This window comes from Diabrotica virgifera, chromosome 3 (assembly GCF_917563875.1).
Source record: "Diabrotica virgifera virgifera chromosome 3, PGI_DIABVI_V3a".
NCBI classification, from domain to species: Eukaryota; Metazoa; Arthropoda; class Insecta; order Coleoptera; family Chrysomelidae; genus Diabrotica; species Diabrotica virgifera.
This window is the reverse complement of record NC_065445.1, coordinates 120736734-120763106: the sequence shown is the minus strand read 5'-3', so window position 1 is coordinate 120763106 and position 26373 is coordinate 120736734. Positions and strand designations below refer to the sequence as shown.

The following is a 26373-nucleotide window of genomic DNA, read 5'->3' as shown; positions in this document are numbered from 1 at the left end:
ACTTCTTAATAAAGCGATTTCTACTGTACCCCCTCACAAAGTGTTAATAATATTCGGCGCCTCAATATATTAATAACTTCAATAAGAATCAAACCGATTTTATTTTCTTCAATATTATTCTTTCAATGTACTCCTTACACGTTCAATACAGGGTGATTCATTAAGAATGTCCAATCTCAGAGGTGGAGATTCTAGGCCTCAAAATATTAATATTTAACCCAAATCACTTAAATAAAATGTGCCTCGTTATTGAGTTTTATTTAAAAATTTAATATCTATTTTTACCCAATACTTTAAAACTATTTGACATATCCTTGTCATACTTTGCAGAAAGTGTAGTTACCGTACACCCTACTAAATTATGATAAACAAACGTTTCTAGCCACTACCAGAGGCGTACGACAGGGGACAGTGAATGATTTATCCTTCCCAAATTCTACGCCACTGGCGGAACTGCTATTTTAGCACAATATTTCGATTCTCCAATGCTTTCTAGGTAAATAATATACGCTTTATTTGTAACGATGAAGTCATTAGTTTTCGAGATATATGAAGTTGAAAATGAAAGGGCACAGCTCTTTTGTTTAATGTACTGCGCTCTTTCATTTTTAACTTCAAATATTTCGAAAACTAATGATTCTGTCGTTACGAATGAAGAGTACATATATTATTTAGATAGGAAGTATTGGAGAATCGAAAAATTATGCTAAAATAGCAATTCCGTCAGTGGCGTAGAGTTTGGGAAGGGTCAATCATTCACTTTCCCCTGTACGCTTCTGGTAGTAGCCAGAACCGTTAATTTAACATAAATTGGTAGGGTGTACAGTACCTACACTTTTTGGCAAGTATGATAAGGATATTTCAAATACTTTTCAAGTACTGAATACAAATAATTTTTAAATTCTTAAATCAAACATTCCTGTTACATAAATATTAACTATTTGTATCCAGTATGTACTTTAAAAGTATTTGACACATCCTTATCATACTTGGCAGAAATTGTAGGCCCTACACCCTACTAAAATATGTTAAATAAATATTTCTGCTTACTACCAGAGGCGTACGACAGGGTAAAGTGAATGGTTGACCCTTTCCACATTCTACGCCACTGGTGGAATTACTATTTTAGTGCAATTTTTCGATTCTCCAATACTTTCTATGCAAATATTTTACTATTCATTTTATCGATAAAATCATTAGATTTCGAGATATTTGAAGTTAAAAATGAAGGGGCACAATACATCAATCAAAATAGCTGTGCCGTTGCATTTTCAACTTCAAATATCTCGAAAACTAATGACTTTATCGTTACGAATAAAGAGTATATTATTTACCTAGAAAGTATTGGAGAATAGAAATATTGTGCTAAAATAGCAATTCCGCCAGTGGAATAGAATTTGGGAAGGGTAAATCATTCACTGTCCCCTGTCGTACTCCTCTGATAGTAGCCAGAAACGCTTGTTTATCATAATTTAGTAGAATGTACGGTAACTACACTTTCTGCAAAGTATGACAAGGATATGTCAAATAGTTTTAAAGTAGGTACTGGGTAAAAATGGTCATTAAATTTTTAATTAAAACACCCTGTAACTCAGTAACGACGCACATTTTATTTAAGTGATTTGGGTTAAATCTTAATATTTTTAGGTCTAGAATCTACAACTCAGAGATTGGACATTCTTAATGAATCACTCTATATATTGATGGATATCGATATTGCTTCAATAATATTAACCACGTAAACTACGCTTAAGGACAAAGATATTTTTTAATAAATTCGGCAATTTTCTAAAACAGATAAATTTTCTTTAGGTGCATTGAAAGCTTCAAGTTCGGCCGGAAACTTGGGTGTACTTATACCAGTTATAGCAGTATTATTACGACGATTACCAGCAATTAAAAATCCGAAACCTCGTATTCATAAACTGTTCCGGGATTTTTGGTTATATTGTGTTATTATGGGATTTACAGCTTCAGATTCAGGTAGGAATATTATGAATATGTATAGGTATATTCTTTATTTATTTATTATCAATAAGAATTAAAAGAATTCTATACGTTAGTTGAATGTCTTGAGGATCGTAAAACATTTTCTTGAGAAATATATTTTCTTAATTAAAATTAATCAATATAATGAAATCCGGCTTCAAGGACCATAAAGGAATCGGACTCGAAGGATCGTGAAGGAAAAGCGGATGTTGTTTCACAAATTACCTGTTGGACGTTAAACCCCTCCTGTGACGACCTATGAGTACTTACCGGATTTTGGGTGTAGGTTGCTGGTTCTGTTCGTCTCTTGTAGGGATGAAATTATACACTGCAGTAACTTTTCTTTATCGAATTATTATTATCTTAACTATAAAAACAATTATCACTTAGTTAAAACTATCTTGCTCTTGTAGAACGTGTGTGTGTGAGAGAGAAAGTGAGAACTAAAATTTTTTGTACAGTGGAAAAAAATGCTTCGGTGGAAATGCGGTGGAAAAGAAAGAGCTTCGTGCTTCGAAAGAAGTGCTTCGTGGAGTTACTTTTTTTAAGACTACTTTTTTATTGAGGAGGCGGAAGCGGAACTAATTTTTTGGGAGGAACCGGAAGTTATTTAAATGTCAAGGAGGTGTGGCCTTTGACAACATAGAGTATTCGGACATTTATAAACTTGTTGTAGTTGTTTTTCCAACACAATCATGGTAAAAGATTTGAAAAAAAAATTAAATTGAATAGTTTGTAAGTTGATAAAAGCTACATTTTAAAATTATTTTGAAATATACAGGGTGTCCCAATAAATGGCGGCATATCAAAGTTATATTTTTTCTTATGGAACACCCTGTATTTTATTGAATTTTTAATTGTGCGCAAAAAATAAGGTATAGTTTCATAAGGCTTCCCTATACCTATGTACAGAGTGTTCTGAGTTATGTTGACTTTTCTTAAAATGTAAAGTTTTAAAAGAAGGCTTATTCTCAAGTTATTTACGAAATTATAAAAAGATTACTTTTACATCTAAATAGTTGGATATTGGTTGAATGTATTCCATGATTAATTATTACACATTTGTCTACAGGGTGTTTAAAATTTACAGTTTCATTATTGGAGTATTAAATGTCTCATATGATGCTTATTTTAAATGGAACACCCTGTATATTAATAAATAATTATACTAAAAAAATTTACCTCTTTCGAATGGTATATGGATGTCCTATACCTAGGTGTCATAGTTTTTGCGTAATTTACAATTATTTAAATTCTTAATCTGTAAATCGATTTTAATTGTCGATTAAACTTATTCGAATAATCGATTAATGTCATTGTATGACATTGTCATTTTATGACAATACGGTCTGGTAACTATCTTATAATTAATGCATTTCATGCTTGATTATTACACATTTATTTACAGGGTGTTCAAAATTTACAGTTTCATTATTGGATTATTCAATGTAGCATAATATGATGGTTATTTTATTAGAACACCATGTATATTAATCAAGGATTATACTAAACACAGGTTTTTCCTCTTTCGAATGGTATATGGTATACCCTATTCCACGAACATACGCCTGTTTTAGATAACTTCGACAACGAATATTTTACTGTGCAAAATAAGAAGAACTAAAGTAAATTGCAAATTACATTGTTGTTTATTGGAATAATTCTTAGCGCCATTTACTTCCGTACTTCTTATGTTGCACAATAAAATATTCGTTGTCGAAGTAATCCAAAACAGGCGTATGTTCGTGGAATGGCCCATATATGTTCTATAAATAGGAGTCATAGTTTTTGCGTAATTTACAATTTTCTTAAACGGTACACCGATATTAAAAATATTTATAGTCACTCTCGATTTTTAAACCCATCATCTTGGCATAGTTGTTATAGAATGTAGTTGTAAATAAATACGTAGATATATTTTTATTTTCTAGTTTGTAAAATAAATTTTTTCGCTATTAAGTAATAATATTAAGAAAATAACTAAATACAAAAGGAACCACAATTTACTATAAGTAAAAAATTGTCAGTTATGTAATACATGTTCAAAATGTTTATACAACAAGCGATTTTAAATGATTTGTTTACATTATTTAACATAGCTGGTGTTATAGACGCAAAAGCGTTCGAAATTTTTAATTTCATAAAAATATCATCTGAAGTAGTAGGGTAGGAAGTGCAGCATTTACAATATTTTTATTATAACCCCATTTAAAAAAATTCATCTTGGTCAATCCTGGTGACCTAGGTGGCCAAATATATGAACCGAATCTATCTATCCATTTATTTCTAAATTTTATGTAGAAGTTGTTCTTAACATCACGTCAAAAATAAGCAGGAGCCCCGCCCAATTGGAGCCACATGTTTGTTCGCACGCTAAGTGGAAGATTTTAAGAAGGATTCAAAAATCTTGTTTTAAGAAATTTAAAAAAGCTGCTCTATTCAGATTTTCGTCAAAAAAAAATATGGATCGATAACGTACTCGCTCAGAATCAGAATACTGCCCCAAACATTAACACTTCATCGGTGTTGGCGATCAACAGTAAAATGTTTGTTTACTGTATCATAATAAAATAAAAGCTATGTCTATTAACTAGACGATTATTATGAAAAGTAGGTCTGTACACAATACATTCTTAAAAAAAATCAGGATCTTCTCCAAATTCTTAAGTCTATAAACGAAAAGTTAAACGTTCCTGTTCTGTCTAATGCTGGTGTAGTTGAGTTTTATACGGATGATAGTGGTTTTTCTTGTGTATTCTACATACACTCGTTTGACTGATTTCCAATTGACTCGAAATTTTTCACGTACTAGTATTTGGGTTTTCAGGACATCAAGTTCGTTTACGTCATTAAAAATAAATGGTCTGTTTTTATTTAACTTTTCGTACCTATGTATGCAACATTACCAGTAGCACGGAATCTATCGAGAAATCTCTCAAAAACGTCCTTTTTTGGGTGTCTTCTATCAGGATACCTTTAAGCGTAAACTTTAGAAGCTAAGAGACAATTTTAAAAATATTCCCCAATGAAAAGTAGCATGTCTACTCTTTCATAGATATCGTGATTATTCCTTTTTAGGAACAATTCAATTTGAATGTAATTGGCTCTGCCAAAGCCATTTTTTGCATTTTTGCCAAAAGTCAACATAACTCAGAACACTCTGTACATAGGTATAGGGAAGCCTTATGAAAATATACCTTATTTTTTGCGGTAATTAAAAAATTCAATAAAATACAGGGTGTTCCATAAGAAAAAATATAACTTTGATACGCCGCCATTTATTGGGACACCCTGTATATTTCAAAATAATTTTAAAATGTAGCTTTTATCAACTTACAAACTATTCAATTTAAATTTTTTTCAAATCTTTTACCATTTTGCTGTAATATTCCGTCGCGTTAGTGGTGACTCACCCTGTATAAACAGCGAAAACAATTTTGTCGGACAAAAATATTGGGCCGTATGACGCGTCAGACACGCTAAATATGTCAAATTTGTGAAAATAATGAATTTATTACCATATGGCTAATTTTAACAGAATCTACCATAAAACCTTTTTACAATAATGTGGTAACCTTGTCGGACAATTTTGACGGGGCTTATGCACAATCGGATGCGCCGAAGATGCCAATTTCGTGGAACTTTTTTATTTACAACCATTTTCCGTCAAAAATAGGAGGTTATAAGTAATTTTCTAAATCAAAAAATCTAAGTGTCCGACAAAAATATTGGGGCAAATCGACAGTCGGACAAAAAATTTAATTTTTATTAGTAAACTATACTTTTAAACTATGCTGGGTTCGTGCATCCATTATTTTCACAACCATTTTTCCGACAAACGTAGTAGGTTACAAGTAATTATATTCTTAAACATAAAATGTAATTGTCTGACAAAAATGTTGGGGCAAACGAACAGAAAACTTAAGGTGATACAGTAGCGATCAACAGGTAGCCAAAACGCGTTCCAAGATTGCGGCTGTAATTTTGAATATTTTTTCGAGATATTTGGCACACGTAATCGTAATATAATAAAGAATGGCGGTACAGAGCCCAATTTGAAAAATATATTAATATGTAGAAATTACTTTGTAATTAAATAAAATATTTAAAAACGAGCCTGTACCGCCATTAAGAAGAACAAAAAAATATATTTTCTTTAAATAAACTTTTTTATCCGATGCCTAGATTTTGTGTCATTTTGGAACTACTAATGAAATAAAAAATTTTAGTAGTTCCAAAATGACACAAAATTTAGGCATCGGATAAAAAAGTTTATTTGAAGAAAATGTATTTTTTTGTTCTTCTTAATGGCGGTACAGGCTCGTTGTTTTAATATTGTATTTAATTACAGAGTAATTTCCACATATTAATATATTTTTCAAATTGGGCTCTGTACTGCCATTCTTTATTATATTACGAATACGTGTACCAAATATCTCGAAAAAATATTCAAAATTACAGCCGTAATCTTGGAACGCGTTTTCGCTACCTGTTGATCGCTACTGTCTCCTCTTAATTATTTTAGGTTATCGACGTCCTTAAGAGGAGGCATTGTCAAAAAAAAAATTACAACATTTTTTTTTTCGGTTACTTTTGAATCGATTTAGCTGAAAATTGGTACACACAGTAAGTACAACATTTAAAAGTGACGTAGAGTTGTACCCAAAATTTTCCGACAAGAGGGAAAATTTTGATCAGAAAATTTGTGTACGTACTCCTTGAACAATGACTATCATCGTATTTAGTTTTTTTCTCGAATTTTCAAAAAAAAATTCCGACAAGAGGGAAAATTTCAAAAAAAAATTTGTCCCATTATTTTTGTCCGACAAGTGATCCAATATGCATTACACATGTAAAAAAACCGTACAAAATAAAAATGACATCTGTGGTAATAAATAAAAAAATTCCAGGAAATTGACATCTTCGGCACACCCGACTGCGCATATGCCCCGTGAGAATTGTCCGACAAGGTTACCACATTATTGTAAAAATGTTTTATGGTAGATTCTATTAAAATTAGCCATGTGATAATAAATTTATTATTTTCATAAATTTGACATATTTAGCGTGTCCGACGCGTCATACAGCCCAATATTTTTGTCCGACAAAATTGTTTTCGCTGGTTATATGATAAAAACCATTGATTAAAATAAAATGACTAATGTGGTTATACATTTTTTTCTTGCATAACATTGACAACTTCATGACTGCTTGACAGACAAACGCCCCACTACCATAATGCGCCAAGCTCCAAATTTGTCCGACTCCACCCAAACAACAAGTACAAAAAGTTTCAACGGTGTGGTTATATGATAAAAACCATTGATTAAAATAAAATGACTAATGTGGTTATACATTTTTTTCTTGCATAACATTGACAACTTCATGACTGCTTGACAGACAAACGCCCCACTACCATAATGCGCCAAGCTCCAAATTTGTCCGACTCCACCCAAACAACAAGCACAAAAAGTTTCAACGGTGTGGTGATATTGTCCTTTTCATGAGCATTTTTCAGTGCGTAACAAATGATAGGAAAAAGGGTAAGTCCGTGATAATACACATTTATGACATTTATTCTAACATGACATTTTAGTTAAATCTGACAGTTGTCACATTTTATTTTCAATTTGGAATAAAAACAAATCAGCTGTGTTTCTTGCATTTATAAAATGGTATTTTCTTTGATTTGTATAGTCTTATAAATTATACAGATTATATTTGTAATATTATTATCTAATTAAAAAAAAAATTATTTTTTTATTATGGCGCCATCTATCGACAACTAGAATAACTAGAATAAATCTTGTAAATGTCTGTAATCACGGACGTGCCTTTTTTCTGTCACATACAATTTAATGCGTTAGAAAGAAATCGAAAAACTGTGACGCACTGAAAGATGATCATGAGAAAAAGAATAAATAATAATTTTGTATGTGGGCCCAAGGACTATAAACTGTGTGTATGCTATCAGTACGCTATTAGGAGTTTTGAGTTGAGAGTTGTCAGACACTGTAAAATGTCCTCCTGATCATAATATAATATTTTTAAAATTTTTAGGTTTGTGGCCTCAAGAATGGTATGAAGGTGTAAAAGAAATAGCAGTGAAGTCTCCCACTCTGGTATCGTTTACTTCCAGTAGATCCGAAATGAGGGAATTACAGTTTACCAGTGCTGTTAGAAACGAAAGCGTATCAGTGAATGAGTTACAGGAATTAAGGACCCAAATTTTAGACCTTTTAAAGCATCCGACCGACGTTACTGCTTATGTAAACAAGCTAACTTTTGCTCAATGCACATTTTTGTTGAGTGTGTATTGGGTGGAAACATTAAGGTAACCAAAATTTTTTTTAAGCTTATACACTAAGAGCCGGTATAGGTGATATTTGCTAATCATTTTAGGCACGATAAGAGTCTATAACTTAACACATTGACGGCCACATTATAATTTTTTGTTTTTGCCGTCAGGCTCCTCGTTCAGAATTTCAATGTTAATGTGAATTATATTTAACTCACTGAGCGCCTGGGCCAAACAAGGCGTGAGTTAAATACAACTCACGTGGCGTTCAATGTGTTAAATAGTAGAACCTAAAAGAAAACTTATGAACACTGTGCCGCCACTTTTTAGTGGCTCATGCGTCGACAGAGGCGCATCAAATTTTCCATTTATGAACGGGATAATTAAACTAAAAGGCACCCTCCCTCACTACTAGAATCAAATTTTTTTCATTTTTTTTAAGTTCTATGTGATCAACAAATAAGACTCGGCGTAATTTTAACCCACCACCCCTTCCCCCCACCATAAAAAACTTCATTTTTGTTTTTTTTTTAGGTGGGATGCAATCAAATTTATAATTTCAAAAAATTCACACGCATAGTTCAGGCTTTTACAAAACAGGTCTATTTTTAATGGATCCGTAAGTTGAGTATACATAACCTCAAAAAAAATTATTTTTTTTTGTTCGGACAAAAACGTATAACTTTTTTGGGGGATGGCTGGAGGTCTAATTTTTTTTAATCTTATGCACTGTATCAAACACTATCTTTTTAATTTTTTTCAGATTTTTTTTGTAAGGTTCACCACCTTTAAAAACCCAAAAAATTGTTTTTTGGGGTGTTTGAACGTGTTTCACCCATTTTTAAATGTTCTAACGGACTCACTTCAATTTTCATATAACCTATAAAAAAACATTGATTTGATCTATATTGAAATCTATAAAATAGGGAAAATCCCCAAAAACCCTCTAATAAAATACTTTTTCGGATTTTTGAAGGTGACGAACCTTACGAAAAAATCTGATAAAAATTAGAAATATGGTGTTTGATAACATACAAAAGATAAAAAATAGCCCTGCAGCCATCCCCAAAAAAATTTATACCCTTTTTTCCGAAAAAATCAACTAAAAATTAACTAAATACACTCAACTTACGGTTACATAAAAAACAGACATGTTTTGTAAAAGTTTTAATTATGCGTGTGAATTTTTTAAAATTGATTGCATCCCACCTAAAAAAATAAAAACGAAAAATGAAGATTTTGATGAGGGGGAAAGGGGGTGGCGGGTTAAAATCACATAAAACTTAATAAATAAAAAAAATGAATTCTGGTGGCGAGGAAGGGTACCTTTTAATTCTTCAAAAGGCCCCCCTTTTGAAAACTCAAAATCGAAATTTCATGTTATAAATTTTGAAGATTAGGCTCTATGCAAATTCCATAGCGACCGGTCAATGGAAGTGGTAAATTTCATTGATCTCATCTGAATCGCAAAAATGGCAAAAATTGTGCAACGTTTATTCATTTAACAGCGTTATAGAAACGAACGTCATTTGCGGCAAAATACGAAAGCTGCATCATTCACCTTCAAAACCAATTTTGATATTTGTCGATAAGACACTATAATCAAAAAATATTGAATTTTACCGTCGAGTCGATACAAATTTTACCTTAATTGAATTCACACGCGTAACTTACTTTCAAAATCTCCGGACACGGCAAGCGTTGTTTCTGAGAAAATGGTTCATTCTACACAAAAAGTGCTAATTAACATTTTTGTTCACAATTATCTTAGCTACATTTCTTGTTTGAAACATTTTTTTTCTATGTCGTACAGATTCTTAGTAAATCGATGGTCCCCAAACCCTTCAAGAGGGAGTTATAAGGGCAAGCCCGGAGTAGGAGTGACGATCTTTTTTGCGTCTTTTTTGGGGTCTTAAATTTGACATTCTTAGCAAAATTCAGCACGTGTCTTACGATTTTTTGAGATCAGTGGCATTTTTGTCTCTGGCAACTGGAGTATAACCTAATTTAAAAAAAGTTTGTTTTTAATCTAATAGCACATAAAGTGATATTTAAAATACCATTTTCTATCCTACCAGATAAAAAACAATGGAAAACCTTCTCTGGTTACACCATCCGATGCTTCTAAAAATGCAAGTCATACGGATTCTGAGATTATAGGAAGATAAGGGAATTTTACCTATCTGCTCAGGCGGTAAATTTCCAAAGGCCCTATCCGAAAATTTTTTGCTTTAAATTAGAAAACTTATTTTTAAGTTGTATAATCATAGTGTCAAAAATTTCAAAAAAAAAATGTCGTCAACGACACTCATCCATGTTTAATTGCACGCACACTGTAATAGGTAAGTAACCATTGTAACCATTCTAAAAAGTGGTAACGTGCCTACTAATATCCACAGAGCGCTTACGCCTGCGCCTTTCAAAATTTTGATATACGAGCCGTCTCCGACCGTCCGACCGCTAGCCAATGGACCTTCATTTGTATCCACATTTAAAAGTGGTAACAATAACCTGCAATCGAGTCGCATAAATTCGCCAATATTTTCGTGCGTCTAGTTGGCTTTTTAGTGAATTACTATTAACACTCATATTTCTATTGATAAAAAAATATAAAATGGAATTATTTCACAGTAGTCATAAAATATTTATTTGCAAGATTTTTAACGGTTACCATGGTAACAGTGGTTACATGGACGCTTCGCCAGTGGTTGTTTGATATTTATAGAATTTATGAAACTGTTACACACATCATCCAGCCTCAAAAGTCCACTGCTGAACATAGGCCTCCTCCCCTCGTTTCCAACCCCATCTATCCTGCGCCGCCCTCATCCAGTTTTTATTTACCTTTCTTAAGTCGTCAGTCCATCTTGTAGGCGGTCGACCGACGCTTCTCTTGTCTTCTCTTGGCCTCCATTCCAATAACCTCTTCGTCCATCGCCCATCTGTCATTCTGGCTACGTGTCCTGCCCATCTCCACTTCAACCTGGCTATCCTCTCGATGACGTCAGTCACCTTTGTTCTTCTCCTGATTTCTTCGTTTCTGATTTTGTCTTGCAGAGTTATTCCTAACATTGACCGCTCCATTCTTCTCTGCGTGACTCTTAGTTTGGTAGCCGAGGCTTTAGTTAAGGTAAGTGTTTCTGATCCGTACGTCAAGACTGGGAGGACGCACTGATCGAATACCTTTCTCTTTAGACATGTGGGTAACTCACTTTTAAAAGTTTCTCTCAGTTTTCCAAATGCTGCCCACCCAAGACCGATTCTTCTCTTCAGCTCATGAGTCTGGTTATCCCTGCCAATCGTAATTTCATGTCCCAGGTATTTATATCTATCTACGAGTTCTATTTCCTTCCCACCAATACTGATGTTCTGGTTGGGTACCAAATTTGTCATTATTTTTGTTTTTGAGATGTTTATATTTAAACCAACATTTTCTGTAGCTACAACGAGTTCTTGTACCATCTCTCTTGCCATACCTAGATCCTCAGCTACTATGACTATATCATCGGCGAAACGTAAGTTGTTTAGGTATTCTCCATCTATTTTTATTCCCTTTGTCATCCAATCCAAACTCTTGAAAGCATGTTCTAAGACCGTATTAAAAAGTTTAGGTGACATTGGGTCTCCTTGTCTAACCCCCCGTTCTATTTTTATGCGATTACTGTTAGTATGTAATTTGACAGTGGTTGTTGCCTGTAAGTATATTTTGTGTAATAATTTTGTATACCTATAATCTAGCCTGCATTCTTTAAGCGCCTGTAATATTTTGCTAAGTTCAACTGTATCAAAGGCTTTATGAAAATCGATAAAAACTAGAACTAGGGGTTTATTGTATTCCACTACTTTCTCTATCAGGGTTTTTATACTTTGTAGATGGTCATTTGTTCCGTAATTTTTTCGGAATCCTGCCTGTTCTCTTGGTTGATAAGTCTCTAACTTTCTTTCCATTCTCTTAACTATTATTCGCGTAAATAACTTATATAAATGGCTGAGGAGGCTAATCGGTCTGTAATTCTCTAAATTGGCTTTGTCTCCTGCTTTGTGTAATAGAATCATAGTAGCGTTGTTCCAGTCTGTTGGAATATTGGCGTTGTGAAGGCAGATATTGAAAAGTTGTTTAATTTTTTCAAGTAGTATATTTCCTCCAATTTTTAGTGCTTCTGATACTATTCCATCTTCACCTGGGGTTCGATTATTTTTCATTTTCTTCAGAGCCTCTTTGATTTCTGATTTTGTTATATCGGGCATTAAATCCGATCCTTGATTTAATACTCCAGTTTTTACTGTAATTGGAGGTTGCGCATTGTCATCTTTTTTTCTTGATTTGTATAACTCTGTGTAGAACTCTTCGACTATTGTTAATATTTCATCTCTGTTTGTAGTTTCTTTTCCAGTTCTGTTTCTTAGTTTGTTGATTTCTATTTTTCCTTTTTGTACGCTTACGTTCTTCAAAACTTTCATGTTCTTATTTTGCTCTATTGCTTGTTTTGTTTTTTCTACATTGTAGTTTCTTATGTCTTTTCTTATTGACTTTGTGATAGTCTTATTTATTTGATTTAGCGCTTCTTTGCTGGAACTTGTATCTCCTTTCATCTGTCGTCTTAGTTCTATAAGGGTTTTAGTAGGTTGACTTAGTTTTTCATCTTTTTGGTTTGTTGGACAGTATTTAGTTTGAGCCTGTTGTATTGTGGTGATTATTTGCTTGTTCAGTATATTAATGTCTGTTGTTGTTGTATCTTTCAATGTATCATTAATATATTTTTCGAACTCCTGAATATTAGTTGGTTTTACCCATTTCTTTGGGTGTTTCTTATTTATCATTTTGAGTCTTTCCTTTTCGATCGATATCGTTATTTTAGCTCTTACTAACCTGTGAAACTGTTACAACTTCTTGACAAAACTAACTATAGAAAACATTTTGTTTTATTTTTTAGAGTGGAACATTCTGGAGAACCAAGTTTGGTACCAATCATTTCAGACTATTTAAGTGATTCTGCTCTTCAAAAAGACAAAGCTGGAATGTGGAATTGCGTTCAGTCCGTCAGCGAAAGGGTGTTTGACAAATTTTTAGACGTGATGAAAGATAGGCCCAAAAACGAAGCTAGAGAAGCAGATCTAGAGCTGCATGCTCAGTTTTTATTGGTTAACTTTAATCATCAACACAAACAGATACGAAGGGTATCTGATAAATTCCTGGCAAGTTTGATCGATAAATTTCCACATCTTTTGTGGAGTAGAAGGTAAGGGATTTGATTTTTCAGTATTTATTTATTTCGTATAATTATTAGGAACTCGAATAAGTGAATATGGTTATTTAATATTAGATTGAATGCTATTTTTTCAAACGGAACAGACAGGAACGTGTTTTACACCAACAACAATGCCGCATTACCTTGTTATACAATGCGAGGACAAAGTTCCGTCGAATTTACTGTTAATCTTGAGTCAGTTCATTGCCATTAATTTAAAAATTTTAATTTGATGGCTGCAGTCTGTAAAACTAAGGGTATATACTTGATTGAACTACATAAATATTTAAGAATTACTAGACAAGGCGAAAACGGCGGGTTCGTTGGAAAAAATATTCTCATGAGATTTTTTTGCATAATCACATTCGTGAGACACCTCACAATAAGGTTCAAGAAGTCGCCCACGCGAAAAGTGGTCCAATTTTTTTTAACAATCTTTTTTAAATCACATTTTAAAAATAAATATTTTCGGTACAGACAAATTTTTTTTAGATTTTTTGGACCACTCTGGACAAAAAAGTCTGTTATAATTTTTCTCTAAAGTTGGTCGTTTTCGAGTTATAATCAATTTAAAATTTGAAAAACCTGAATATGGCCATTTTTAAGACTTAATAACTCGTTTAAAAATTATTATTATGAAAGTCAGAAAGTGACTAAATCAAAGTTTAAAGCCCCCTATACGTGATCCTGAAGAAATTTGTGTCATTAATTCATAACTAAGCTGTTATTTTTAATTATTAAAAATGAGCGGTAAGATCGTATTGACGCGCCTGTAAATGTGAGTGCTAGTAAGCGCACCATTGACTGCCCGAATGGCATCTTTCTCGCACTCACCATTTACGGCAGCCTAGTACGTGCATGGCGCTCATTATTATTAGTTAAAAATAACAGCTTAGTAATAAATTATTGTCAAAAAAGTCTTCAGGATCTTGTAGGGAGGCTTTAAACTTTAATTTAGTCATTTTCTGACTTTCATAATAATAACTTTTAACCGTGTTTGTCCTGGAATAAGAGAGATAAAGATTTTCATAAATATTACAATAGGTAGAAAATATCCAATATCGAACTGGGTCAAGATTGCGTAATATCGACTAACATTTACCTTGATTGTTTATTTAAATATTTAGTGTACGAATCTTTGAGCCACGGGTGCTGAATAAGCAACCCGTGTATTTGTAAAAATAACATAGTTCGATTGTCAAATAATACAATGCAAAGATTAGAATAAACTTGGTGTTCGTCGAGGTAAGATGTTTCATTCTCCCTTAACTGCTTAACATTGAAAAGAACCTGAAGATTAGAACCACTTTAGTTACCAGAAGTTTCCAGCGTATATTACATGGCGGTCCAGAAGGTCTTTGTTAAGTAGTTATTGTACTTAGTTAAGTGTAAATATTAAGAAGAAGTTAATTAAGAAATAAGAAGATGGAAAATAAAAGAAAAATTAAAATAAGGGAAACTTAAGTTAGAAAAAGTTAAGTAAATCTAAACTAAAACAATGGGAGCGACGAGAAACTGGAAGAAAAAAAGAAAATTGGGGTAAAGTATCTATCCTCCATAGATATTATTAGCTGATAGATGGAATTTGCGATGCCCACCAGACTAGACATTGGAGACACGTCGACATGGACGAAAATTGGGAATTATGGAACCAGCCGACGCGGCGTCAGGAGGACGCACATCCACGAAATGGACAGTGGTGGACAAGGACAAAAGTACGTGATGTGTGAGTAATTTGACTATATTGTATTTATTGCTTTAATATTTCTCATATATTGCATATAGCCTAACATAAGAATAATTTTTATTTTGGAATGCAATAATTATTATTAAATTAGGTCATCAATTAAATTTTCGAGATTTTACTAAGTACATATATAAATATATTCAATAATTTAGATTTAGATAGTTTTTGATCAACTACATTGATACTTGATATTAAGTTTTATTGTTAACGAAAATAAAATGTTATTTTGCAATTCTTTTAATAGAAAGAATGCAACTATTTGATGATACTATGATACGTCAAAATAATGATTTAATTTTCAATTTTTTTTTCTATCAAGCAAAATATGCCATTTAAAGATTTTTATTTGTGCGAAGGTATATTTATATTTACATATTTTCAAATGTTGACGTTATTTGACCGTGAAAACACGGATAAAGAAATACTATGATAAGGAATTTTGCTGACAGAAGATATATACACGATTTAAAATTACGAATTGTATTATTATACACTAGAAAAAGGTGTAGAAACAGTTTTATAATAAAACAAGATACCTATTGAGAGTATAATCGAAAGAATTATTATTTGGATTATTTATAAGAAAAGGAAAGAAAATATTTTTAAGAAGTTGGAACAAAATGGAAAATCCAACATAATGGACCAGAATAATTTCGACGGAATATTGAGTTCCTGAATAAACTCAAGGATTAAGAAGCAAGATTTAGAGATTTTTTTATTTACCGATGATATGACAAAGAAATAAAACCTAGAAAGGAAAAATATAGCAAAGAAACTATGGAAAATTATGTAAGACTGAAATGATCGACAATTGATATGATTTTAAATGAATCGATGTTATAATTACAAAGAATATTATCCCATACAGTGACTAACGAAGATTCAAACAGCATTCGTAGATGCAATCGGAATAAACTATGAATATTTTGACAAAACGAAAATTTAAGGACAAGTTAGTAAGATGTTACAAAAAAAAATGAAATACTGAATGACATAAAAGTTATTGATAAAATAATGAAGTACCTATCTAAGGAGACATTATTTTGAGACATATGCACATTATATATATAAATATACTTTAAATTTTTATATTAGAAATATATTTAAATATTTGAATGAATAATATAATTTATGTAAGGCTTTATAACAAGTATAACTAGAGAAATAGAGATAAGACTATTGTGTTGTGACGTAAAAGTGACTATACGCGTGAAGAAACTGAACTTCTATTTAACTAGTAACAAAAATTTAAATTAACTATTTAGGTATTGTAGGTTTTTCTCATTAGTAGTTTTTATGTAAATATTTTAATGGACGTCCAGACTTGATATTAATTAGGTACTCAGCAATTGCAAGCTGAAATTTTCTTTATGTTTATAGGAGATTTTCATGATATTTCAGGAGATTTTCATTATTAGGAGATTTCCATGATATTTTTTCTAACAAAATATGGTCTATTTTTATTAACACTTTCTTTCGATTTTTTTCATAATTGAATGCTGAATTTTTTTTTGATACCGACTTTTTATTTAAAATTTTTAATATCGGTCGAATTTTAGTACAAATATGATGTTTAATGTTTTATGATAAATTATTGAGATAACTGATTTTTTTTAAATATATTAAAAGCATAATTAATTTAAGACAATCTAGACAAACCAAAAAAAAAACACACTCTTGTCAAGAAAAAGGTACAAAATGAAGATCAGAAGATTTTAGCATACCCAGTTTTTGTTTTGAAGTAATCCTATTCTCAACTAAGGGGGAGCACTAGGTTCAGACAGGAATTTAGGGATGCGAGAAGTAGAAAAAGATTTTTTAAGCGCACAACTATCCATTTTGTCTTTTTGGAACTAACCTTCTCACGACTAAGGACGTGCAAAAGGACCGGAAGCAAAGTCAAGGGTATAAAGTTGCGGGAAAAATACCCACCAAGTAGGTAAGGGTTAGAAAATGAAGAATTTATGAAGCAAATGATATATAAATATATAATTATGAAAAATGATATGAATATGTATGAAGGAAGATATTATATGCAATATGAAGTAAATGATAATAAAGAAGAAATATGAATAAGAAGAAGATTTATGTTTAATAGTACACTATGAAGAAAGTACTAAGTATAAAGAAAATAAAGAAAAATGTAATTAGTGTGAAGTAGGTACCTGACAAGAAGAAAAAGAAAAAGTAGAAGAAGAAGAAGAAGAAAAAAGAGAGAATTTTTAAAAGAAGAATATATAAAAATTTGAGAACATCAAAAGAATTGTCTTATAAAAGTCTAGTAACAGAATAAGAATTAAGAGAGTAAATTAAATTTTAAGAGTTTAAGCTGTAATTTCTTTTTAAATCTTTGAGTTAAAGTAAAGTATAAAATATAATTTCTGAGCGTAGAATTTCGCGAGTAATAAGAAAAGGAATTATGTAAGAATAGACAATATTTTACATTATCGAAGTTTGTGTTTGTAAATTATGTATATGTATTTATGTTTAGGTTTAATTTTTCAAGGTAATGTTTGTGTTTTATTGGCGTATAGAAGTGAAAGTGTAAAATAAGCAAACTTGTACATAGTTTCACTTTCATTTGGATAGGTCAGTATAATAATATGACACAATTTTGACGAAGTATAAAAAATATATTTGTTAGTAAACACACCGTAAAATTTATCCTTATACCAATTAAGATTTTTTTTCATTTCGTAAATCAGATAATAAAAAAAAATCTTAAAGAGAGGAAGGATGGTGTCCTGGAATAAGAGAGATAAAGATTTTCATAAATATTACAATAGGTAGAAAATATCCAATATCGAACTGGGTCAAGATTGTGTAATATCGACTAACATTTACCTTGATTGTTTATTTAAATATTTAGTGTACGAATCTTTGAGCCACGGGTGCTGAATAAGCAACCCGTGTATTTGTAAAAATAACATAGTTCGATTGTCAAATAATACAATGCAAAGATTAGAATAAACTTGGTGTTCGTCGAGGTAAGATGTTTCATTCTCCCTTAACTGCTTAACATTGAAAAGAACCTGAAGATTAGAACCACTTTAGTTACCAGAAGTTTCCACGTATATTACATGTTATTAAGCCTTGAAAATCGCTATTTTTCGATTTTTTCAAATTTAAATTGCTTATAACTTGAAAATGATCAACTTTTGATAAAAAATTATAAGAGACCTTTTTTGTCCAGAATGGTCCAAAAAAAACCAAAAAAACTTTGCCCGAGCGAAAAACATTGATTTTTGCACTTTGATTAAAAAAAATTGTTAAAAAGAAAAGAATGTGTGTGTACTTTGTACGCACGTAAGAAGTTATACTTCTATTATATAATTTCAATGAAATAAATAATATACTTAACAGGTTAGTTGTATTTTATTTAAATATTAAACTAACTTTTTTACCTACCACTTTAAAAAATTTTTTATTAAAACAACCAAAAATTAAAAAAATATATGATCATCCGGGATTGGAACCCGGGACCTCTCGATCTCTGGTCCAATGCTCTACTAACCAAGCTATCGAGCCCCTTGTAAGTCACGTCTCGGATATAATTACACAACACGGTGACAAATAGATCAAGTGAAAAGTATAAAAATGTTATAATAAAATTTTTTTTGTATGTTAGATATTTTATTATCTTACTTCCGAGAAAGACAAATCCAAAGACAAAAATTATAATAAATAATACATTTACTAAAAACACTAATATATTCTTTTAATCAATTATTTGCGCTTATATATACATACCTATCTTGAAAGATTAGCGACGAACTACATACCGTCTCTGTGCGCATGCGCCAGGGAATTATAAAATTTCACTCTCGATCGTAAAGAAGTATAACTTCAAAAATTGGCCCACTTTTCACGTGGGCGACTTCTTGAACCTTATTCTGGGATGTCTCAAGAATGTGATTATACAAAAAAAATCTCATGGGAATATTTTCTCCAACGAACCCGCCGTTTTCGCCTTGTCTATACACCGAAAGGATGAAAAGATTTGATTCCAGTTCAGTGCTTCTACATAGGTGCTCTGATGAGAATAAGTTGACTTAGAGATACGTATAACCACATAGTAGACACCCTATTCTGTAATCAAATCTGAATCATCTTTACTTTTAGTTTATATTTTTATTTACAATTTTTGGGTATTCTACACTAGAATTTATTATACAGTGCATTCGTAAAGTGTGGAAACGGTCTATTATCTCACGACTTAAATATTTTCAGAGTTAAAGCTCTGACAGGTCGATTTTTATTTTTAAATTATGATTTTTTGACGTGTATCCCATAATAGTGACGTCATCGATTTGGCCGTGATGACGTCATTGATGATTTTTTTAATGGGAATAGGGGTCGTGTGGTAGCTTATTTGAAAGGTGATTCAATTCTCTATTCAGTAATATAAACATTAACATTATTACTTATACCGGATGGCCAAAAAAATAATTTTTGAATTAAATTAATTACCGCAAAAAGAAGAATATATGCAATTTATTTAACTCAAAATACATTTCTCTGCTGTCAGAAAAGAGATGCCGGGTCGTATGCCGAAAGGTAGGCAGACCAGGGCCTCGGCTGGTCGGTTCACTCCTCGGAGTGAGCCGAACAGTCGCAGGCGCAAATCGATTCACCTCATGTCAGAAAAGAGAAAAAAATGTTTATTTGACAAATAAACATTGCTCTTCGCTTAAATTAAATGTTCAAACTGCCAAGAGGCAGGTGTGTGGCTGTTTGACATTTAATTTAAGCGAAAAGCAATGTTTGTTTACGAAATAAACATTTTTTTATATCATGTGGCATCAGTAAAATGTATTTTGAGTTAATTATTTGCGTGAATTATTTTAATTCAAAAATTATTTTTTTGGCCACCGTGTATAAATAATGATGTTAATATTTATATTACTGAATTGAGAACTGAACCACCTTTCAAATGAGCTATCACACGACCCCTACTCCCATTTAAAAAAATAATTGATGACGTCATCACGCCCAAATCGATGACGTCACTATTATGGGATATACGTCAAAAAATCATAATTTAAAAATTAAAAACGACCTGTCAGAGCTTTAACTCTGAAAATAATTAAGCCATGCCATGAGATAATAGACCGTTTCCACACTTTATGAATGCACTGTATAATAGGATCTAATTCGCTAAATATTATTATCACGGTGAACGACAGCTCGTGAATGCAATGATAGATTCCCTTGTCGAGTATTTCATCACTCTGTTCTGCTTTATTTTTCCATCTTAAAAAGGCCAGAGGATTCGAATTTTAATTCCTGTCTCATTTTGGCTTACATACAAAATACATACATACATACATAAATGGATACATAAATATTGTTTTTAATATTCCAGAGTTTTATGGACGATGTTAGATATAATGCAAGTTTTGTCTAATTCCTTGGAAATAGATCCCAATCAGGAAACACCAACCTTAAGGATTCCTCGCACACCATTCTCTATTCAGCTTATGGATATATTAGAAGCAAGAGAGGTGAGTAGCATTCAATTCTGGTTAATTATAAAAATTTTAAAATTATATAAGTCGACATACAGTATGGTGCAAATGAAAGGAATAAATTCGATATTTCTTGATCTGGCGACTTTAAGGAAAAATCCCGAAACGGGTCGATCTTTATTTTTAATTTCTGATTTTTTGCTATATATGTCGTATTAGTGACGTCATCTGTCTGGACGTGTTGACGTAATCGATGATTTTTTTAAATGGGACTAGGGGTCGTGTGACAGCTCATTTGAAAGGGTATTAAATTCTCTATTCAGCAATGTAAACATAGACATAAGACATCATTATTTATACAGGGTGGCCAATTTCTTTTAAATTATATTAATTGACAAAAAAAGAAGAATATATGTAATTTATTTAATTCAAAATACATTTTACTGCTGTCAGAAATCAGAAAAATGTTTATTTCACAAATAAATATTATTTTTCGCTTAAATTAAATGTTCAAACTTCCAAGAGACAGGTGGTTGGCTTGAACATTGAATTTAAGCGAAAACCAATGTTTATTGGTGAAATAAACATTTATTTCTGTTTTTTGGCAACAGTAGAATGTATTTTGAGTTAAATAAATTACATACATTCTTCTTTATTTTTGTCAATTAATTTAATTAAAAACATGTTTTTGCCCACCCTGTATAAATATTTATGTCAATGTTTATATTACTGAATAGAGAATTTAATAGCCTTTCAAATGAGCTCTCACACGACCCCTATTCTAATTTAAAAAAATCATCGATGACGTCATCACGCCCAGATATATGACGTCACTCATATGGTATATATGCCAAAATGTCGTAATTTAAAAATAAAAATTTGCCTGTTTCGGGATTTTTCCTTAATATAGCCGGTTTACGAAATAACGAATTTATTCCTTTCATTTGCACCATACTGTATAGTAGTCGCATACAGGATATTATACTGCATGCAAACTTGTCTTATAAATAAAACTCAATACCAATTTCTTAGTTTGCCCACTTTTCTCTAGTGAAGTATTTCCACATTAGACCAGGGCAGATCTGTGGAATATTGACTACATTTGGATGTAAAGGTGGCATTCTGATTTTGCAAAAGTGATGTGATAACTTTTTTTATAAGATACGGCTAATTAAAAATGTTTTAATTTATTACCCTTGCAGCAAAACAGCAATAAATGCAAAAAAGGGGGGACAAACCTTTTTGTTATTGAATATTTTTCTACCACATGGATTGCACTTAGAACCTTCAGAAAATCTTTAGCAGTCTAGAAAATCTTTACAATATAATAAAACGGTAATAAATATAAATCGGTAATAATAAAAATAAATAAAACCAAATTTCATTAAAATAATAGATTTCGCATAATTTTTCAATATAATTTTTTTTTTAATTGAAATTTTTAAAATCTTGAGACAACAAAAACTAGAACAGAACCAATTTGTTTACATATAAAAAGAGCACTCCACCTATTTACATACTTTATACTGAAATTGGATTATTTGGGCGGCCTCAGGAAGGATTTAAAAGTATTAAAACAACTTTTTGGCTTATAAACTAATAGAATATCTTGGTAACTACACTCCTGGCCAAAAAAATCGGGACACCTTAAAAATGGGTCATTTTTGATTTCTCGAATCTCCTAAACCTGTTGTCCGATTTTAGTGATTTTTTTAATATGTTATAGCCTTATTCTCTAAGAATATCGATATAGTAATAGTGTTGCTGAACAGGTAAAGGTCATTGTATACCGGGTGAAACAATAATACTGTGTTTTTTTACTGAAAGTTCGTAACACCCTGTGGAATATTCAAGCATTTAAAAAATATTGAAATTAAAACTCAATTGTAGCCTGAGCCTTTCTTAATATTCTGCTTTTTGACCCTTCACTTATGTTGGATAACGAAAAATTTAGGTATTTTGACAACTAGCCATGTTCTTTATTAATACAGGGTGTTTCTAAATAAGTGCGACAATCTTTAAGGGTTAATTCTGCAAGAAAAAATAATGACAGTTTTCTTTATATACATATGTCCGCAAATGCTTCGTTTCCGAGTTACAGGATGTTAAATTTTTTCTTACAAACTGACGGTTTATTTAGTGCTCTAAAACTGGTTGAGATATGCAAATGAAATTTGGCAGGTTTTAAGAGATAGTTATTTCACATTTTTTGACATGCAACTAAAAATTTTATATTCATCATTGGCGTGCATACAGGTAATATGACCGGGTAATATGACCCGTATGCACGCCAATGGTAAATATAAAATACATAATTGTATGTCAAAAAGTGCGCAACAACTGCCTCTTAAAACCAGCCAAATTTCGTTTGCATATCTCAACCGGTTTTAGAGAAATAAATAAATTGTCAGCGTGTAAGAAAAAATTAGAGGACGATCACCAACTAAATGGTCTGACCAAATAAAGCATTCAGCTGGAAACTCATTCTGCGAAGCTCTTAGAGCAGCTGAGCAGCTGAAGATAGAGACCAATGGAGAAACATTGTATTGGAAGAAATCACGATCCTCAGTAATGGGGAAACGACAGGAGAGAGAGAAGAAAAAATTAAACATCCTGTATCTCGGAAACGAAGAATTTGCAGACATATGTTTATAAATCAAACAGTCAATATTTTTTCATGCAAAATTACCCCTTAAAGTTTGTCGCACTTATTTAGAAACACCCTGTATTGATGAAGAACATGGCTAGTTGTCAAAGTACCTAACTTTTTTCATTATCCAACATAAGCGAACAAGTCAAAGAGCAGAATGTTAAGAAAGGCTAAGGCTACAACTGAGTTTTAATTTCAATATTTTTTAAATGCTAGAATATTCCACAGGGTGTTACGAACTTTCAGGAAAACACAGTATTATTATTACACCCGGTATACAATGACATTAACCTGTTCAGCAACAATATTACTACATCCGTATTCTTAGAGAGTAAGGATATAACATATTAAAAAATCACTAAAATCGGACAACAGGTTTAGAAGATTCGAGACCTCAAAAATGACCCATTTTTAAGTTGTCCTGATTTTTTGGCCAGGAGTGTATTATTTTAAATTAAATTCAGAAAACGGCGTTGGAAAATAATTGAATTAACGCTTATTTTAAAAGAAAAGCGCAACAAAGCATAGAAGAGAGATGTTATAGAAACTCAATTGCCACTATTTTATTTCCTTACGACGTTGTTCCAAAATGAAGAAAAAAGAAGACCTGCAACCAATAAGTGCTTCCAGTTATGACATAGGGCGCCGAAACACTATCGTTAACCCAGGCCACAGCAATCAAACTTAGAGTGGCCCAAAGAAGAATGGAACGGTCACTACTTGGACTGACTCTCAGAGACAGGATTAGAAACGAGGAAATCAGAAGAAGGACAGGCGTCACAGATGTCATAGAGCGAATAGCATGGCTGAAGTGGAATTGGCCTGGCCATTTAGTCAGCATGAAAGACGGGAAGTGGACCCAAAAAATTACAGTATGGAGACCATGAACAGACAGAAGAAGTAGAGGTAGACCACCTACACGATGGACAGACGACGTTAAAAGAGTTGCTGGGAATTGGTTGCTGGAAGCCCAAGACCGCCAAAAATGGAAGAAATTATGGGAGGTCTACGTCCAACTTTGGATGCAGAAGGCTGTTATAAGCCTTCTCTATAAGAAGGGAAAGTTATAAGCAAGGAAAATAGGAAAAAATTAATTTTAGTTATTTTTAAATATTTTATAATTTTTTTAATATTTCCGACCTATTTGAGAAGGAGAATAAGTGTCAAATATCAAACATTCATTATTCATATCCGATATTTAACAGTATATTTTTATCACCCCGTATATCACATGAACCAATTTGTTATTATATTTAACCATGTGCGGGATATTTCATTTGTGTAATTGTTGCAATTCATAAACAATATTTTGGCAATGGACATTAATTTAGCTGACAAAGTAAAACCTTTTTTCTTTTTGTCGTGTGGGCTATGACCCAATTCATGTTGCCAACAAGAGGGAATACATTTTAGAATCATTCATTAGAATCAACTCAACCAGGCCTGATGTGCCTTTAACTTCATTCCTTCGAGTAACTTCAACGAGTCAATATGTAGAATTATGACAGACTAATTTAATTCGCGTACGAGCCACATATCAGTACAATTACGTTCTCCCGGGGTTGGTTCTACTACCCTAGTGTCAGTCGCTATCAATAAAGTATCTAAGTGCTATTTGGTGTTTCAATAACAGACGATCATCCTTCACTGAGCTCGAAGATTAGACATGGGCATTTCCATCTCGAAGTCACTTATTATTACTGAAGTTATCACACAACTTCTTCTGCAAAAATCATAATGTCACCTCAAAACAGATCTGCTGGTCTGCATGTGCAAGAACTACTATTGTATTGTCGTTTTTAACACTACAGTTGTTTAATCAGCTACTCGTTTTTTTCTAGTTAAACATTTTAACATATTCTTTGCTACAGTATTTCTCATGATCATCTTTCAGTGCGTCACAGTTTTTCGATTTCTTTCTAACGCATTAAATTGTAAGTGACAGAAAAAAAGGCACGTCGGTGATTACATTTCGTCGGTGACATTTTTATAACATTTATTCTAGTTATTCTAGTTGTCGATAGATGGCGCCATAATAAAAAAAATTTTTTTTTAATTAGATAATAATATTACAAATATAATCTGTACAATTTATAAGACTATACAAATCAAAGAATATACCATTTTATAAATGCAAGAAATACATTTGATTTGTTTTTATTCCAAATTGAAAATAAAATGTGACAACTGTCAGATTTAACTAAAATGTTATGTTAGAATAAATGTCATAAATATGTATTATCACGGACTTACCCTTTTTCCTAACATTTGTTACGCACTGAAAAATGATCATGAAAAGGACAATATATTTATATACATATGTTTTTAAAGTTCTTTTTACGTTTTCAAAGTTGAAATAAATTCTTCTCCATATTTATGTAGTTGTTTTAAGTGTATATTTTTTATATATATTTTCAGACTATTGTTAAAGATTTTGCTGCTAATGCAGAACGTATAATAAGAGAAGCCTTAAAGTGGGCCCCTCACTGGACTCGCTCCCATATTCAAGAGTATATTAACCAAGTTCCGGTTAGCGAGATATGGCATCACACCGGTTTGTCGATGGCTCTGGAGTCCCTAATGCAATGGAGTCCACCTAATATATACAATGCTCATTTAAGCATGAGCATGTTGGACAAAAGACCCAAGTGTGTTAAAAGCGACTCGTCCAAACTAATGTCTACTTCAGCTATGAGATCGAAGTATATTGGAGAGGTGAGTGGATATATTTTTCCTTTTACTAAAATTATTACAGAATTTACCAGCATGTGTCTAGTGGTAAAAACAAGTCATCTTTAATGGTTATAGAATTTACCAGCATGTCGGCAGTGTTTCCTGGTACTGGGGGTTGTTACCCCCGATGATGGGATGATTTAGTTGAAACACTAATTACCGAAATATATTTATTTATAACACTATGTACGACAGTAACTAGTTGGTGTCGGGATGGATAATGTCTCTACTCTAACCAC

At 32.0% G+C, this 26373-nt stretch overlaps 1 protein-coding gene across 2 annotated transcripts in view; it reads left to right on the top strand.

Moving 5' to 3' along the window:
- LOC114343580 (phosphatidylinositol 4-kinase alpha) overlaps positions 1–26373 on the top strand; it is a 218426-nt gene that overhangs the window by 82705 nt on the left and 109348 nt on the right. For both annotated transcript variants that reach the window (XM_050645477.1, XM_050645476.1), the window contains 5 exons: positions 1813–1983; positions 8050–8323; positions 13222–13527; positions 20649–20787; positions 25820–26116. In XM_050645477.1, coding sequence (XP_050501434.1) covers positions 1813–1983; positions 8050–8323; positions 13222–13527; positions 20649–20787; positions 25820–26116 — 1187 coding nt within the window. The remainder of the gene's footprint in view (positions 1–1812; positions 1984–8049; positions 8324–13221; positions 13528–20648; positions 20788–25819; positions 26117–26373) is intronic.